The 16964-nt window shown below is 42.9% G+C and overlaps 3 protein-coding genes across 5 annotated transcripts in view; 2 read left to right on the top strand and 1 right to left on the bottom strand.

Moving 5' to 3' along the window:
- Positions 1-10915, top strand: part of Zswim5 (zinc finger SWIM-type containing 5) — a 145948-nt gene extending 135033 nt beyond the window's left edge. Inside the window, exons 12-14 of the mRNA XM_010610161.2 lie at positions 7208-7371; positions 8182-8263; positions 8958-10915. Of these exons, the coding sequence (XP_010608463.1) occupies positions 7208-7371; positions 8182-8263; positions 8958-9820 (1109 nt within the window). The 3' untranslated portion in view covers positions 9821-10915. The remainder of the gene's footprint in view (positions 1-7207; positions 7372-8181; positions 8264-8957) is intronic.
- A 2159-nt stretch (positions 10916-13074) lies between these two features.
- Positions 13075-16899, bottom strand: Urod (uroporphyrinogen decarboxylase). Of its 3 annotated transcripts, none has more exons than XM_010610160.3 (10): positions 16701-16899; positions 15551-15663; positions 15361-15440; positions 15223-15285; positions 14800-14997; positions 14514-14675; positions 14030-14167; positions 13772-13872; positions 13612-13678; positions 13076-13304 (listed from the first exon to the last, which is right to left on the bottom strand). In XM_010610160.3, the coding sequence occupies exons 2-10, from the start codon at positions 15576-15578 to the stop codon at positions 13143-13145; spliced, it is 999 nt and encodes a 332-aa protein (XP_010608462.1). In that variant the 5' UTR covers positions 15579-15663; positions 16701-16899; the 3' UTR covers positions 13076-13142. The 3 variants fall into 3 exon arrangements, with proteins under 3 accessions (XP_033623661.1, XP_010608462.1, XP_010608461.1); XM_010610159.3 differs by lacking the exon at positions 16701-16899 and adding an exon at positions 16287-16409; XM_033767770.1 differs by lacking the exons at positions 15223-15285; positions 16701-16899 and adding an exon at positions 16287-16410 and having other exon boundaries at positions 13075-13304.
- The window catches only part of Hectd3 (HECT domain E3 ubiquitin protein ligase 3), an 8547-nt gene continuing 8333 nt past the window's right edge, over positions 16751-16964 (top strand). Inside the window, exon 1 of the mRNA XM_010610407.2 lies at positions 16751-16802. Within this exon, the coding sequence (XP_010608709.1) occupies positions 16751-16802 (52 nt within the window). The remainder of the gene's footprint in view (positions 16803-16964) is intronic.

Genomic DNA, 16964 nt, shown 5'->3' with positions numbered 1-16964 from the left:
AAAAAAAAAAAAAAAAAAAAAAAAAAAAAAAATTAGAATTAAAGGCAAATAGAAAACATCATATGTATAGACTGGAAGATTTAATATTGAAGTGTCGCTATAAGGTAATCCACAAATTAAATGCAATCCTATCAAAATCCTGATGGTAATTTTTACTGAACTAGAGAAAACAATTTTATAATTCTTAATGAAATCTCAGAAATAGCCAAATTAGTCTTGAGGAAGAAGAAGTGGAGGCATTACATTTTGTGACTCAAAATATACTCTAAAGCTATAGTAATAAAAAATAGCTTTTAAAGTAGGCAATAGCTAGGTGTGATGGTGTATCCCTATAATCTCCTAACTTGAAAGGCTGAGGCAGGACAATCACAAGTTTAAGACCAGCCTAGGCTATATAGCAAGTCTGTGGCCAGCCTGGACTACATACATTTAAATGGGCAAAATTTGATTTGAATCTGTAAGATTCAAATAGCATATACTGTTAATAATCACATGAAAAGATTCTCAATATCATTAAGGAAATGAAAGTAAAAACCATAAAGAGATGCCATTAAGATGGTTATTAAAACAAAATATTAACAAGGACATGAAATTGGAACCCTGATCCATTCCTGATGAGACTGTAATGTGGTACAGCTGCTATAGAAAATAGTTTTGTGGGCTCAATGGTAGAGTGCTTTCCCAGCCTGCACAAGGCTCTGGGTTTATTCCCCAGCACTGGAAAAAAAAAGGAAAAGAAAATAGTTTTTGTGGTTCCTCAAAAAGAATTATCATGACCCAGCAATTGTAATCCTAGGTATATTCCCAGCTTGGGCAACATAGTTGGTGGGGCATACTAAGGATAGGGGGAAAGGGGAGGTATAATATGGTATAAATGTCCATATTAGGAAAATGCAAAGAAAACAAATGTAACTTAAGCTTCCACATTAGGAAAATGGAGAAAGAAAATCAGTACAAACCTAAAGCTAGCAGGAGAAAAAAAAAATAGGGTGGAAAACAAGGAAAGTGAAAATAGGAAAACAGTAGAGAAAAAAATGAAAACTGACTCTTTTAAAAGATCAATAAAATTGATAAGCCTTTATCCAGGCTAACCTAGAAAAAGGATGAGGGGCCAACCAGAATGAATCCCATGGACACTGAAAGGATAATATTAGGAACAACTCTGCTCACAAATTTGAAAACTTAAATGATAAAATGAATTGTTTCCTTGCAAGAAAAAATATAATCTACCTAATTCACTGAAGGATAGTCTTATATTTTTTAAGTTGAATCAGTAATTAATATTCCAGAACAGAAAGCACCAGGCCCAGATTTTACTGGTTAACTACCAAATATGGAAGGAAAAATTGATACCTATGCTTTATTGTCTCTGAGCTTATAGAAACAGAGGAAGATTTCCTTGCTCATTCTGTGAAGCCAGAATTACTCGTAAATACCAAAACCAAATGAAGACATTACAAGAAAGGAAAACTACAGACTGCTATACTATGACACACAAATATAAATACCAAAATCCTCAACAAATACTAGCAAACTGAATCCAACAATGTATAAAAAAGAATTAGACTAGCTGGGATTTATTCCAGGTATTTCACACTGGCTTAACACTTGAAAATCAACTAATTTAATCCATCATATCCACAATTAAAAAATACATGATTATATTAACAGAAGCATAAACATACATTCATGATTAAAAAAAAAACAAACAGCAAACTAGGTAGTTGAGCAGAACTGCCTCAAATTGATGGACATTTACAAAGAACCCCTACAGCTACTATCATAAACTGATGGAAAACTAGATTCATTCCCCTGATGATCAGGAATGTCCCTTCTCACCATTCCCATTCATCATCATACTGGGAATTCTAGCTAATGCAATAACATAAGGAAAAAAGAGCATACATATCGACAAAGAAGGAATAAAACTACCTTTCTTTGCAGTGACGTGATTGTGTAGGAAATACCTAAGAATAAACCTAAAAAATTGAAACTAGTAAAATGATTATAGTAGGGTTGCACTGTACAAAGTTAATATACAAAAGGCGGTTGCTTTCCTGCATAGCAGCAAAATTGGAACTTGAAATTAAAAACATAGCACCATTTATATTAGCACTCCAAAACTGAAATATGTAGGAATGACAGTAACAAAATATGTGTAAAATCTGTGTAAGGACTGGGCATAGTGGCACATACCTAGAAATCCTCAGCAGTCAGGATGCAAATGTCCAACTTTAACTTTGCTCTTCTGTCAAATATCAATTATTTGTGTGAATCTAGTTCTGAGCTAATTTTTTCCAAAGATTATCTATTCTTTTACCAATACCACTTATCATCATGAGTTCAAGGCCAGCATGAACTTCATAGGAAGACCCTGTCTTAACTCCCTTCCCCTAGAAAAAAGATCTGTATGAGGAAAACTTCAATGAGAGAAATAAAAGATGTGAGTAATTAGATAATCCATGTTCATGAAGAGGAAGACCAAATACTAAGATGTCAGTTCTTTCCATCTTCACATATAGATGCCAACCAAATACAATTCTAAACAAAATCTCAGCAAGTTATTTTGTGAATATCAACAAACTCTGTAAAGTTCATATGAAAAAGCAAAAGACCTAGGATACTCAATATAGTATCAAAGAATAAACCCAGAGGTCTGATGCTACCTACCTTAAACATTTGTTATAAAGCTGCAATAATCAAGTTTGTGGTACTGATAAAAGAATAGACAATCTTTGGAACAAAATAGCTCAGAAATACATTCACACAAATATCTGAGAAAAGAGCAAAGGAAAAGCTGCACATCTGCATGCCCCAACCCCCCACCAAAAAAAAAAAAAACTGGGCGGGGATTTAGCTCAGTGGCACAGCGCCTGCCTTACAAGTACAAGGTCCTGAGTTCGATCCCTGGTACCAAAAAAAAAAAAAATCTCCAAATAGACACTGACCTTACACCTTTCACAAAAATTAATTAAAATTGAATTATAGGGCCGAGGATTTAGTTCAGTGGTGCCGCCTTCTGCCTTGCAAGCACAATGTCCTGAGTTAGATTCCCGGTTTAAAAAAAAAAATAGGAAACTTCTAGAAGATAACATGAAAAAAATCTAGGTGGCCATGGATTTGGCAATGATTGTTTAGACACAACTTCAAAAGCACATCCCTTGGAAGAAAAAAGTGGGTAGATGAAATTCATTAAAATTATAAATTTATGCTCTGTGAAAAATACTGTTAAGAAAATGAAAAACCTGCAGATCCTGCACCCAAGGAGATGCACACAGCTTGTTTTATTCGTCACACAGCTATTTCAGTGGTCTTGAGCCTTCCCTTATCTGGTTGAAATAGCAACCCTTAAAGAAAAACTTACTGAGCAAGTTGCAGGAGAGGCAGTGGTCCAAGACAATAAGATTACTGTATCACTGTTGTACAAGTTGATAGTGCATGTGCTAATGGTTTTCTGGGAAAGTCTGTAGTTAATGAGCTTGCTCTTCTGGGTGATTTAGAATATGAGCTTAAAAAAGAAATTATTTATGACACAAGTTTATTTCTTCAGACACCTAAAATTGTGACAAGTAAGGACATGGATTGTAACCATGAATTCTATGTTTGTGATGGTAACTGCACATCAGCAAGAGAGGAAGAATCATCTTAATCTGGTGCAGAGAAATATTAATGTCTTCAAATTCATTATCCATCAGGTCATGAAGTACCAGTTTTTAGCCCAGTGTACATTCTTGTATATGTTATCTAAAAACTAACCGTGATACCCAACATACCACGTGATAGAAAACATATGTAATATGGATTTTGCTGGATTTATCGTATGACTGAAAATTTTGGCATTCTACCATGGATGGATTTTTGGAGAACATGGCAACTTGTGTGGTTGTGTGGATTAGAGTGAATTTGGCAGGTACATTCCCTCCAGGAACTGAATCCATGAACGGCAACAGACAGTGATAAGGGAAATTGCAAAGAAGTGCTTAAAATGGTGACCAACTGAAAGCACCTATGAAGCCATCAGCTAAAAGGATACACCAGCTGGGATACTAGGTTAAATGTGGCTGACCTCATTGAGTCCACACTGAAATCGTTATCCAGAATTCATCTGCCAACATTGGTGAAGGGGGTGTATAGCATTGAAGTCTTCCTAAATCTTTCATGCATCCTCAAACCTCAGGGATTAAACAGTCATTGCCAAATCCGGCATTATCAACTAGAAGCTGAAGGATGATAACACTACTCAGCTAAAAAAAATAAAAAATAAAAAAGTAGATACTCTTGAGACATCCAGAAAGACCTAAAAGCCCTGACTTCTGAGTTCTAGGCTGTACATATTTTTTTAAGGCTATACAGATTTTAAAAGTGCAATGCTGGTTTAATGGTTACAATACAAGCCCTCAAGCAAATAAAATTATTTTAGTGTGGAAAAAATAAAAAGTCACAAATGAGAATGAAATACTGGAAAACCATACTTAATACAGGATTTGTAATCCCAAATACACAAAAAAGCTCTACAACAAGAAAACAAACCACTCAATTTAAAAATTGGCTAAAGCCAGGCAGGCTAAAACACATCTGTAATCCTAATACTTTGGGAGGCTGAGGCAGGAGGATCACAAGTTTAAGCCCAGACTTGGCAATTTAGCAACTTAGGGAGACCTTGCCTCAAAATAAAAAATAAGAAATGGCTATGCTTGTAGCTCAGTGAAACTCCTAATGCCAAAATCAGTCAGTCATTCAGTCAATAAAATTGACTGAAGATCTGAAAAGGCACCTCACCATAGAAGATATACAAATAAGATAAGGCAAATAAATACATTAAATGAATTGCAAATTAAAACAACAGCCAAGATACCACCACACACTATTAGTAAGGCTACAGTCCAAAACAACACTAAATGCTGGCAGTTATGTGGAACAACAGTATCTTACACATTACTGATGGTAATGCAAGATAGTACAGCCACTTTGGAAGACACTTGGGCATTTTTTTTACAAAAATAACTGTATTCTTACTATATATGATCCAGGAATCATGCTCCTGGATAATACCCAGATGACTCAAAAACAAGTCCATACCAAAACCTGTGCATGAATATTTATTTTATTTTTATTCTTAAGTGCCCCAAAATGGAAGCAGCCAAGATGTCCCTCAAAAAATTTAAAGAACTTTTGATATAGTTGAGTCATAGAACACTTTACTAGCTTACATGAGGCTTTGAGTTCAATCCCCCTTAAAAAAAAGAGTGAAACGAAGATGAGCAGATAAATTATGATAAATCCATATAATTTGAAATATTATTTAGCAATAGCAAGAAGTAAACTATCGAGCCACAAAACAGACACAGGAAATGTAATGTGCACTGCATATTGAAAGAAGCCAAATTGAAAGGTTCATGCTATGATTCCAGTTGTATGGCACTGTGGAAAAGGCAAATCTGTGGAGACATTTTAGTTGTCAGAGGTGCGGGGGGGGGGTCGGTTTGAAAGACATGAAGCTAAAGAGATTTTTTATGGCAGTGAAACTATTCTGTATGATGCTATAGTGGTGGATCCATAGCATGCATTTGTCAAAACCTGTAGCCATATAACACAAAGAGTAAATCCTAAGTAAAGCAGGCACTATAGCTAATAAAGTATCAATGCTGGTTCATCCAATATACTAAACAAATTTAAGATATTAATAATAGGGGATATATGGTGTTCCATTACCATCGGTAAAAAGACCTGAACATGAAGTTGGGCTGGGGATTTAGCTTAGTGGCACCGCACCTGCCTCACAAGCTCAAAGTCCTGCGTTTGATCTCTGGTACCAAAAAATAAAAAATAAAAATGTAGGGCTGAGGATTTAGCTCAGTGGTTCTGGTGACTGCCTCGCAAATGTAAGGACTTGAGTTGGATAAAAAAAAAAAAAAAAAAAAAAAAACATGAAGTCTAGCTGGGCATGGTGGCACATGCCTGTGATCCCAGCACTCAGAAGGCTGAGGCAGGAGGATATCTGCAAGTTTGAAGACAGCCTAAACTACATAGTGAGACCCTGTCTGAGGGGAAAAAAAAGCACCAAGTCTATTAATTCTAAAAAATTATTTTTAAATATGATAAAAAATAAAGAACATCTCTTCCATAATTCTGACACCCAATGATAATTATTATAAGACATTGGTATAAACACTGCTGGAGAGTTTATATTTATGTTTATACACACATATATATTATACACTGCTATTTATCACATTTTATAAAAATAGAACCCTAAATGTTATTGTTTCCATTTTATAGATGGAGTAACTGAACTGTTTAATGGATGAACCAGGTTCAGTCCCCAATGTATTTTACTCCAAAGCCTGCGCTCTAACCACTACATCTTTTTACTTTATCAACAACAACAAAATAGGACCTACATTTTTTTTTTACATATTTACCCTTCATAAGACATACCAATCTTCTAGCTGGGTGTGGTGGCACATACTTACAATAAATCCTAGCATGCAAGAGGCAAAAAGCAGAATGGTCACGAGTTCAAGAGCAGCCAAGGCTACACAATGAGTTCAAGATCAGCCTGGAATACATAGTGAGACCCTGTCTCAAAAACAAAAATGTATACCAATCTTTTACACACTACACTAACTTCATGTAACAACCTTCACTTACTAGGTGGTGTGTTTCTTAATTCCGTGTATTAGTGCTTTTTATAGAATCCTTGCCTATTGAATAGGAAGTAGTGGTCCAGGTCCATTTTGCTCCAGGAAGCTGTCATGAAAAGCAAACAGCGGGACTGGCGTACCTTGGAGGGGCAGTAATGCAACTTCCTTTCTCTTGTACAAGTAGTTTTTAAAATTCAGGTGGTCAAGAAAATTGTTTCCAAGTTGGGCATGGTGGTACATGCCTGTAATCTCAGCACTTGGGAAGTGATGAAGGAGAATCAGTGCAAGTTTGAGGCCAGCCTAAACTGCACAGTGAGACCCTGTTGAGAGAGAAAGGGAGAGAGGAGGGAAGGAGGAAGGGACAGAGAGAGAGAGAGAGACAGAGAGAGACAGAGAGAAAGAAGAAACAAAGAAAGGAAAGACAAAGGGAAGGAAGGAAATTATTTCTGATACCCAGCATCATTCAATGAATTGATAGCCATCAGTTCAGCCAGTATTTGTTGTGATCGGTCTAGGGAAACTTTAAGGCAAACTCTGCCTCTGCTCCTTCTCTCCACACCTAGGGGATACTCGCAGACTGAGAACTATTCTGGAAGCAGTACAGAAGCACATCCATTCTTCCTCCCTCATCTTCAAACTGGCCCAAGATGCATTCAAGATTGCTACTCCCACGGACAGTAGTACAGACAGCACCCTGCTCAATGTGGCCCTTGAGCTGGGGTTACAGGTATGGGGTAGGGGTGGGCTGTTCCCACATTAGGTTTCTAGTGACAGTTGGCAAAAGGTAAGATCCCCAAGGGGACTGAACACAGACCAAGTCTGGTTCTTTTAATGCCCCCAAAACATGAGTTCTAGGTTAAGCAAAAGGTAAGGACTCTAATTTGGGCTTCATCTTTCAGAACAAGCAAAATAGCTTGAGGATCCATGGGGGACCCTATTTCATTCCATCTTCATATTCCTGCCAATCAAGCAAGGTGTAAGAATTTTATTTGGAGCCAGACATGCTGGCCCTTGCCTGTAATCTCCACAGTCATGAAGCTGAGGCAGGAGGATCACCACAAGTTTGAGGCCAGCTTGGGCTATATAATGCATTCAAGTCCAGCCTGAATTACATAGCCAGATTCTGTCTCAAAAAAAAAAAAAAATGGGGACAGGGATTTAGCTCAGTGGTTCTGCCACCACCTTGCAAGTGCAAGGACCAGGGTTAAATCCCTGGTATAAAAAAAAATGTTAACAAGTTATCAGAGGACTGGGGATTCAGCTTAGTGGTTCTACTGCCTGCCTTGCAAGGACCTTGCAAGTGCAAGGACCTAAGTTCAATCCCAGGTACCAGAAAGCAAACAAGTTACCAGAGAAGCCTCCTATCTAATGAATGAGAAGGGTGGGGAAGATTTTAAACTTGATCATACTTATCAGGAGAAAGATTGTTGTTTAAAGCAACAACAAAATATTTAAATAAATAAATGGCAAGATAAAGTGAGGGAGAGGAGGTCATAATAGTTAGGCTTCAGCCACTCAGTATGAGTTTCATGCCCAGGTGATGCGGATGACCTTATCAACTCTCAACTGGAGGCGCCGGGAGATGGTGCGATGGTTGGTAACCTGTGCTACAGAAGTGGGTGAGTTTTCCCACCTCCCTCTACCCCACGAGAATTTCCAGGTCCAGCTCTTGGTCAGGATAATGAGTCTTTAGAGCAGTCAGATTCCTATTCCTCATGACCTAGGAAAGGATGAGGCTGTTGGTAAAGATGGCCTCTGTCCAGCCATCCCAAGCTCTGTTCTCACTGCTTGGACCATATCCTGATGTCAGCAGCCCTCTAATCAGAGACATATCTGAGAGAATGAATTTCATCCACCAGTACACAAATGTTCCCTTGGAGGTAGTAAACCCAGTGATTTGATCGTAATTCCTGTCCACAGTTATAAGAACTTGGAGGCTCAGGACCCCTTCTAGAGTCTAAAGCTCCAGCTCAAGACTCAGAGGCCCCACTTCAGCTAGAACCCTCAGGCAGACCTGCAAGCCCTGACTTTAGGCAGGCAAACCACAAGCTCTGTTGCTTCATCCTTGTGAGGAGCTAAGAGCACTGCAGAGACCTTCAAGGTTCTCACCAGGGGAAGGCAGGGGTGGGAAGAGGCCCCCAACAGGGTCTGGCCATCTGGGATGCTCCCCTTGCCTTGGTTTGCCTCAGATCATCTCAAGGCTGCTGAGGAGGGAGAACTCATCTCTACAGGCCAAAGACCCCAAACGGTAATCTGGGCAGACCTGGATTGGGACCTGGAAGGCCACTGCTGAGTTCAAGCTCTCCCCGACAGGTGTACGGGCCCTGGTGAGCATCTTGCAGAGCTGGTACACACTATTCACTCCTACTGAGGCTACTAGTATTGTAGCTGCCACTGCTGTATCCCACACCACTATCCTGCGCCTCAGTCTTGACTACCCACAGCGAGAGGAACTGGCTAGCTGCGCTCGCACACTGGCCCTGCAGTGTGCTATGAAGGATCCACAAAGTTGTGCCCTGTCAGCTCTTACACTCTGTGAAAAAGACCACATCGCCTTTGAGGCGGCCTACCAGATTGCCATTGATGCTGCTGCTGGTGGCATGACCCATTCACAGCTGTTCACCATTGCCCGCTACATGGAGCTCCGTGGCTACCCGCTACGTGCCTTCAAACTGGCCTCGCTGGCCATGAGCCATCTGAACCTAGCCTACAACCAGGATACCCACCCAGCCATCAATGATGTGCTCTGGGCTTGTGCCCTCAGCCACTCTCTGGGCAAGAATGAGCTGGCAGCTCTCATCCCTCTGGTGGTGAAGAGTGTACACTGTGCCACAGTGCTTTCAGACATCCTGCGGCGCTGTACAGTGACTGCACCTGGTCTGGCTGGCATCCCAGGCCGCCGCAGCTCTGGAAAGCTCATGTCAACTGACAAAGCTCCACTGCGCCAGCTGCTGGATGCCACCATCAACGCCTACATCAACACTACACACTCACGCTTGACACATATCAGCCCCCGCCACTACGGAGAGTTCATTGAGTTTCTGAGCAAGGCTCGGGAGACCTTCCTGCTGCCCCAAGATGGCCACTTGCAATTTGCCCAGTTCATTGACAATCTCAAACAGATTTACAAAGGCAAGAAGAAACTGATGCTGCTGGTTCGAGAGCGCTTTGGCTGAGAAAACAGAGAGCTCATTACCAGGGCAACCTGGGCCCCCCGCTACCATCAAGTCAGGCCAAGGACACTGAAACATTTGCCCACCTGAGAGGACTCTGAGCACCTGTGGCTGAGGTCAAAGGACCACAGGCTAACGATGGGGAAGAGTCCAACTTTAACTAATATACCTGCCTTGGCAAGCTTCTCACTATAGCCCACTGTTCCTGGAGGAGCTGGGCTCTGCAGAATGATCAGAAACCCCACAACATGCCACCTCACACCCCTAAATCCTGTGTGTCCTGGGCATTGGCCCTCTCTCCCTTGGCAAACACAGAACACTGTTTCGTCTCAGGGATTGCTTAACCAGAGAAACAGAAGCATTTATGATACTGTAAATACTATAACATATGTGTTGCCAATTATTGTAAAGTTGTAACTATTTATAATTCTGGTTCTGATTTGATGGGCACTTAACACAGTTGGGTGGGAGGATAGGCTTGTTTTCTGAGGAGACTCACAACCATTTCTCAGGTTTCCCTTTCAGAGTATATACTGTTAGCAGGGCACAAATGGGGGTAGTGGGGGGAAAATGGCCAGTTACAATAATCCCCAAGTCTTGTCTATGCAGAATCCCCAGCCTGTACACAGGGCATCTATAGTCCAGTGGTTGGTCAGGGCAGAGGCCAAGACTGGACTTAGACTTCTGCCTCACAAAGCTATGACCACACTGAAGCTCCTGCTCCTGCCTCAACATTCCTGTCCAGGAGCCTACTCAACACTGAATAACAGATACAGGGAGAAGATGAAGGTCAGGGAAGCAACAGCTCATAACAGCCATCTGCTCTGGTCACTGTCATGTTAAAGAGCATATATTTTCATCTCTACTTCTGCATGTGTGTATACCTGTATGGCTAAGTACATGTGTTTGTGTACCTATGTATACATGTGTGTGCCTGTGTCATGTATGTTGGACCATGGGTTTCTGTGTTTGCTGTTTCCTTCCCATGTTTGCATGTTTAGTGTATAGGTGTACCCAGGCACATGTGTGTGGAAATACATATGTGCTTGTCTGTGTGTATGCCTATCCGTTGAGATTATGTATATATATATATGTGTGTGTGTGTGTATATATATACATATATATATATAATATATGTATATTGTGTGGAAATACATATGTGCTTGTCTGTGTGTATGCCTATCCGTTGAGATTATGTATATATATATATGTGTGTGTGTGTGTGTATATATATATACATATATATATAATATATATGTATATATATATATGAGTTATTTCTACATGTAGGTATGTCTGTGCATTCATGTTGGAAGAATGGCTACATGAATGTGCCCCCCTTCTTTTTTGGTACCGGGGATCGAACTCAGGACCTTGGGCTTGCAAAGCAGGGAGGCAGAACCAGTGAGCTAAATCCCCAGCCAAATGTGGCCCTTTTTTGCCAGATCTTACTTCTCTATTCTATAGTCTCTCACCAGCTAGGCATTTGTTCATCTCTGTGCTTCCTCTATTCACCATTCTTTCTAGATAAACAAGCTTCTAGGCACCAGTGTCTCTCTGCCCTAAGATTGGATGCTTCAGCTTCATAGTTTTCACCCATACTCACTTTTTTCCCCTGCCTTTCTACCTCAAGCTTCCTCTACCTGCTTTTGTCACAGTCCATTGGATGCTGATTTGGAGGGTGAGGCTGGTATGCCTTTGGCCTTTCCCTTACTAGTTTCTGCCCATGGTGGGCTGACCTCCACAGTGTTATGTCCCTGCTACCTTCCTGATCCCTATGCTCGGCCTAGAATTGTTATAGAAGGTAGCAATGGGCACTCGAAGAGCCAATTGGATATCAGTGTCTTGGTGTTTACTGTTTTGTGTCTTAGTTCCTGAGTTGGGGGGTGTTTGATAGGAAAGGGGTTGTATAGCTTAGAGTGTGAACTAAGGACCTCTATGTCTGCTTTATTTTCCTCTTTGGCAAACTTTGTCATTTTTTTTAACTCCAAACTGACCGGTAAGTTGTATTTGCTATTTGTGGCTACAAAAGTCTTGCTCTCCAGCCAAGGGCCCCTATAATGTCTCAGCCCAATGGGTTGGTTAAAAAAAAAGAAGCCACTCCCATTTCTGTATCACAATGGCCCTTTTTTAGCAAGTGTGTGAATTCACAGTGCTTTTCTATGAATAAATCATGGATCACAGAAAAGGTCATTTTTCTAAAAGTAGAAATTGTTTTCTCTCAATAAATGAGGCCTTTCTTTCCCTTCTGTATTGTTCAGACTGAAACAGGGAGCTGGTTGGGCCTACAGGGAGATACAGAATGACAGATAAAAGAACTTCCTGCCATACCAGATCCCTTCAGAGCTTGCAGCCACCTTAGAGCCTTGTCCTAGGAAATGGATGTGCCTATGATGGGCAGAGTCCCAAGACCCTGAGAGAATGGAAGGGTATGCTCAGAAAATAATGCAGAGCAATCCTTAGGCCCGTTCGCTTCAGGGGCTTCATAGTGTTGACTAATCAAAGTCTCCAATCCTAAATAACTTAGCTTGGATTTTTTATGTCCTTCCCATCTTTTGGTGTCTATGCTTTGTTTCCTTAGCTTCCTCCTTACCAACTGCATCTTCTCCAGGATTCTGTAAAGTGTTTTAGCCACTTCTGTGTCCCTCTTTGATCTGTACTCCCCTTCCTCCCCAAACACAAAGCCCTACCAATGCGGCCTTTGTATCCTGTGGGGACCCCACCCCTTTCTCCAATTGTTACTGCTTCAACAGCTAGGAAGCCCTACCTACCCATGTAGCTCTCAGACTTGGCTAAGAGGGTGAAGGTAGTAAGAGTCCTGAATTAAGTGCTATATAGCTGTATCCTGTGGGGACCCCACCCCTTTCTCCAATTGTTACTGCTTCAACAGCTAGGAAGCCCTACCTACCCATGTAGCTCTCAGACTTGGCTAAGAGGGTGAAGGTAGTAAGAGTCCTGAATTAAGTGCTATACATTTTCACTTAACCTGAGAACACTTGTGGGAGAGAATGCAGAAGAGGCCCCAGGGAAGAAGCACAGGTTTAAAACTGAGATAAGAGCCGGGCATGGTGGTGCATGCCAGTAATCCCAGCACTGGAGGATCACTGTGAATTCGAGACCAACCTGGGCTACACAGTGAGTTCCAGGGCAGTCTGAACTATACATAGTGAGACCCTGTCTCAAAAAACAAAACAAAACAAAACAGACTGAGATAAGAGCACAGATGTGTAAGAAACAAAACCACAAACTAGATTCCAACTCTGGAGCTTTTATTCTCCTGAAAACATTTTCTGTGTATGTGGTATATGCAGGATAAGTTGTATGCTTAGTTCTTTCGAAGCAGGCGTGAATGTCTATGCACAGCATCCACAAAGGCCCCTACATGTTCTGGATCCATGTCAGGGTAGAGCCCATGGCCTAGGTTGGCAATGTAGCGTTGTGGCCCAAAATCATCCAGCATCTGCTGCACCAGCTTCCCAATCTCCTCCTAGGGACCAATAGGGCACTGTCTATAGAGGAAGTTAGCAAACTTCTATCTTCCACATAATAATGACAGATATGCAGGAATGTTTCTACACAATATTAATCATTAACAAAAAATTATCAGATACAATTAAGTAAATGCAAATGAACAACAAAAATCCCTTACTTCCTAGGGTTTATGTTATGCCTACAGAACAGAGGGGAGGGACAAATAGGCATAATGATATAAGACGCATAATCATACAGCCATATTCACAGCCATAGGAGTGCATAGAGACAACTTGTACAAACATAGAGGCCCCATTTGTTACCTCAGATGCATACAGGGCACAGGGGTCCAGGTTGCCCTGTAAGGTCACCATCTTCCCCACAAGCTCCCTAGAAGCAAAAGCCAGAGCCACATTATCATGACTACATATTTGGCAACTCCACACCACCTTCAACCTTAAAGGCTATCCCTTCATCACTCACCTGGCTTTCTTTGGGGCCACTGTCCAGTCAAGTCCAACCACCTCATACCCAGACTGAGCCAGCTCCTCCAGAGCAAAATGCCCATCCTTAGCAAAGATGATCTGAAGGAAAGAGCAGATCTCTTGGGCGACATAGGGCCTAGCAATGCCTACTTTCTTGGATGTGCTTCTGCTGCCCTCCAGTGGTCACTTCAGTCCATGCAGATCTTACCCTTAAAGTTCTACAGTTTAACTTCACTCAACCTATCCCAGTCCTCACCATGGGAACTGGTGCCAGGCCTGCCTCCTGCACCCCAGCTTTCACTCGCTTGGCCACATCACGGATATAGGGCAGTGCAAACGTGTTGAAGAGCTGTGGGCCAAGATGTCCTGCATGGGACTCAAAGAGCTGCAATGCCTAAGTTAGAGATGGTGAAAAAAATACATTAACACAAAGGAGAAGTATCTCAGAACCTCCTGTACAGAATGTGTCTTTATTTCCCCAAGTAACTTGAAGCCATGATATTACCTGATCCTTGTTTATACCAGTTCCAGTCAAAGAGTTTGTCTTCTCTAGACCCCAGTGCTAGCTTTAATCTTCAAACACTCAGAACACTCATTAAGCTCTCTGACAGTGTCAGAGGCTTGGCTGCTCCGGCCAGATCACTGGAGGGCAAGCTAAGTCCTCTGCCCTCTCCATTTGAGGAGACTATTGCTTCTAGTCTTTATAGTCCAAATCTCATTGCCTCTCCTACAGGACTTACCTGGGCACCAGCGACCACCTGTCCTATTAGATATGGGACCAGAGCATCAGTGAGGATGCGAAGCAGCTGGTGACTGGCCTGAGGTCTTTGGTAGAGCCATCGCTTGGCCTGAGCCATGGTGCTTGAGCTGCCACCCTCAATCATGTATGTCATCAGGGTCCACTACAGAAACGATACAAAGATGTCACGATGCAGAAGGCAAACTGACTCTTCCTTCCCTTGTCTATACAGGACCTGCCAAAATGATCTCCTCGTACCCCATTCCCTGCCCTATCCCCCACATTACCGGGGCACCAGCAAAGCCAATCAGTGGCACACGCCCAGCCAGCTGTTGCCGGGTAAGAGTGATGGCCTGGAACACATAGCCCAGCTCAGAAACCACTGCTGTTGGATCCCGTAGATGCTCTAGGTCTCGCTCTTCTCTTAATGGCTCTGGGAAGCTGGGTCCTTTGCCAGGTACCATGGTCACCTCCATGCCCAGTGCCTGAAGAGGGATAAAACATCTGGGTTCCCCTGGAACTTCAGGAGGAGAGGTTCAGCCCATGCCAGGAGGAAAGGAAAAGGAAAATAAATCTCCATCTCTTTCGGCCTTAGTTTTTCCTTCTATCCAGTTAGAATAAATGCTTGTCTTGAACCTTAGCATGACCAATAGGATTTCCACAGAGCCCTTTCCACTTTTCACATTCCAGGATCAGGTTTAAATAGGTACCTGGGGTATAACAAGGATGTCAGAGAAAATGATGGCAGCATCCAGAGGGAAGCGACGCAGTGGCTGTAGAGAACAGGAAATAAGTTGCTGGGTGGCAAGCTGGGGGGATAAAACTGGTCCCTCTCGTGGACCCCTCACCTGCAGAGTCAGTTCACAGCAGGCCTCTGGAGAACGACAGGTGCTGAAAAAGTCCTGGGCAGCCCTGGTTTCCCTAAACTCTGCAGGCAGGAGAGGGAAGGCAAGGGTCAACCCTGAGGCCTGTTCCTACAGAACTTTTAATTCTCCAGAGTTTTAAATTCCATCTAGGCTTCCAGGTCTTGCCCCTAACCTGGTAAGTAGCGACCAGCCTGCCGCATACACCAAACAGGAGTGTAGTCTGTTTCCTCTCCCCAGGCTGCTCGCAGAAATGTGTCATTCTTCAGCTCTGGAAAACTCTGGGATCTGATGATCAGATGGGGGTGAAAATAGGTGTCAGTATACTAGGCTGGAGGTTGGAGAAGGTACGGATTCTTAAGGCAGATCCAGTCTGCACCGTTATCTGCCCGCTCCAGGCCAACTTGCAAGATGTGGCTCCCCGCCCTGTAGAAGGGCCTTCGCTGGGGCCTCTTCCCTACGCATACCCACAACTCTCCCAAGCTCAAAAGAACTGGAGAAACTCGAGGGTGAGGGGATAGAAGCCCAGAAAGGAGACTTTGAGGAGGGGGAGAGTGTCACGGAATTAACGAATTTCAGGTGTGGGACCTCCAATGAGCTGGTTCTGAATCTGGATTCTGAGATCCACAGGGTGGGAAATAGTCAACGAGGGGTCAGAGTTGACGGTCTCCAAAACACCTAGTTAGAAGTTCTCGGATGTGCCTTGAAAGAATGCCTGAGAGATGCAGTCCAACAAGGCAGTCTCTAAAATAAAGATCTCAGGAATCCATGGTGGGAAGACTCGGGTTCCCAAAAACAGTGGTTCACACCCGGAAAAGTCCAGGAAAAATAGGGGTACGGGGACAAGTTCCTGAGTCGGGAAATTAGGAAGCCCCGCTACCTACACCGCAAGTAGCAGAGAACTCACTCACCCCTTCCCATTCGCCTCCATGGTAGCTAGTAACTAAGCGCAATCGCCACTGTAACCTGAATCTGCGCCTGCCTCCAGTGCAGGCTCCGCCCCCTGCAAAACCCCTGGCTGCGCCGCGATGAAAGTCACGTGAGCGTACGCCACTGACAGCTGTGAAGCTGCCCAGGCTGCTGCCTGTAGGACCCAAACCATTTTTCACCGTAAAGTTCCTGCTAGCGACGCAATACAACTCCCAAAAGATAAAAATTCTTTGAGGAATTTGTTCTCGCCTAATGGTCTAGAAACTCCGAAGACTTGGTCCAAATCTCACTCTCACTTTCACTCTCCATGACTCTAACAATATTATTGAGCCAGTCACATAGCAAATGATGTAACCAGGTTTCACAAAGAACTAGAATGTTATACTGTACATTACCTACTTAAGAGCTGGGCAACATACTAGGTGCAGTAAGACCACCACTCGTGATGGGGAGAGGATCTGGTTGGCTGCGAGGGGCAGGGTGGAGAGAGCGCGGAGGTAGGTAAAATCGGCGTTTCGGAGTACACAATACAATACGGCAGCAGCGGAGGAGGAGGGGCTGCGTCCCGAGCCGCCGGCGAAGTTCGCCGAAGGCGGGGCAGGGCGTGGTGGGGACCTCGGCCAGCGTTTGCAAGCTCTGGGTCGGGTTTACTCCTGTCT

Source organism: Fukomys damarensis, unplaced genomic scaffold, assembly GCF_012274545.1.
Source record: "Fukomys damarensis isolate Sample0158 unplaced genomic scaffold, DMR_v1.0_HiC HiC_scaffold_23, whole genome shotgun sequence".
Lineage (NCBI taxonomy): Eukaryota > Metazoa > Chordata > Mammalia > Rodentia > Bathyergidae > Fukomys > Fukomys damarensis.
Note: the sequence above shows the minus strand (reverse complement) of the source record. Positions and strands in the feature narration are given on the sequence as shown.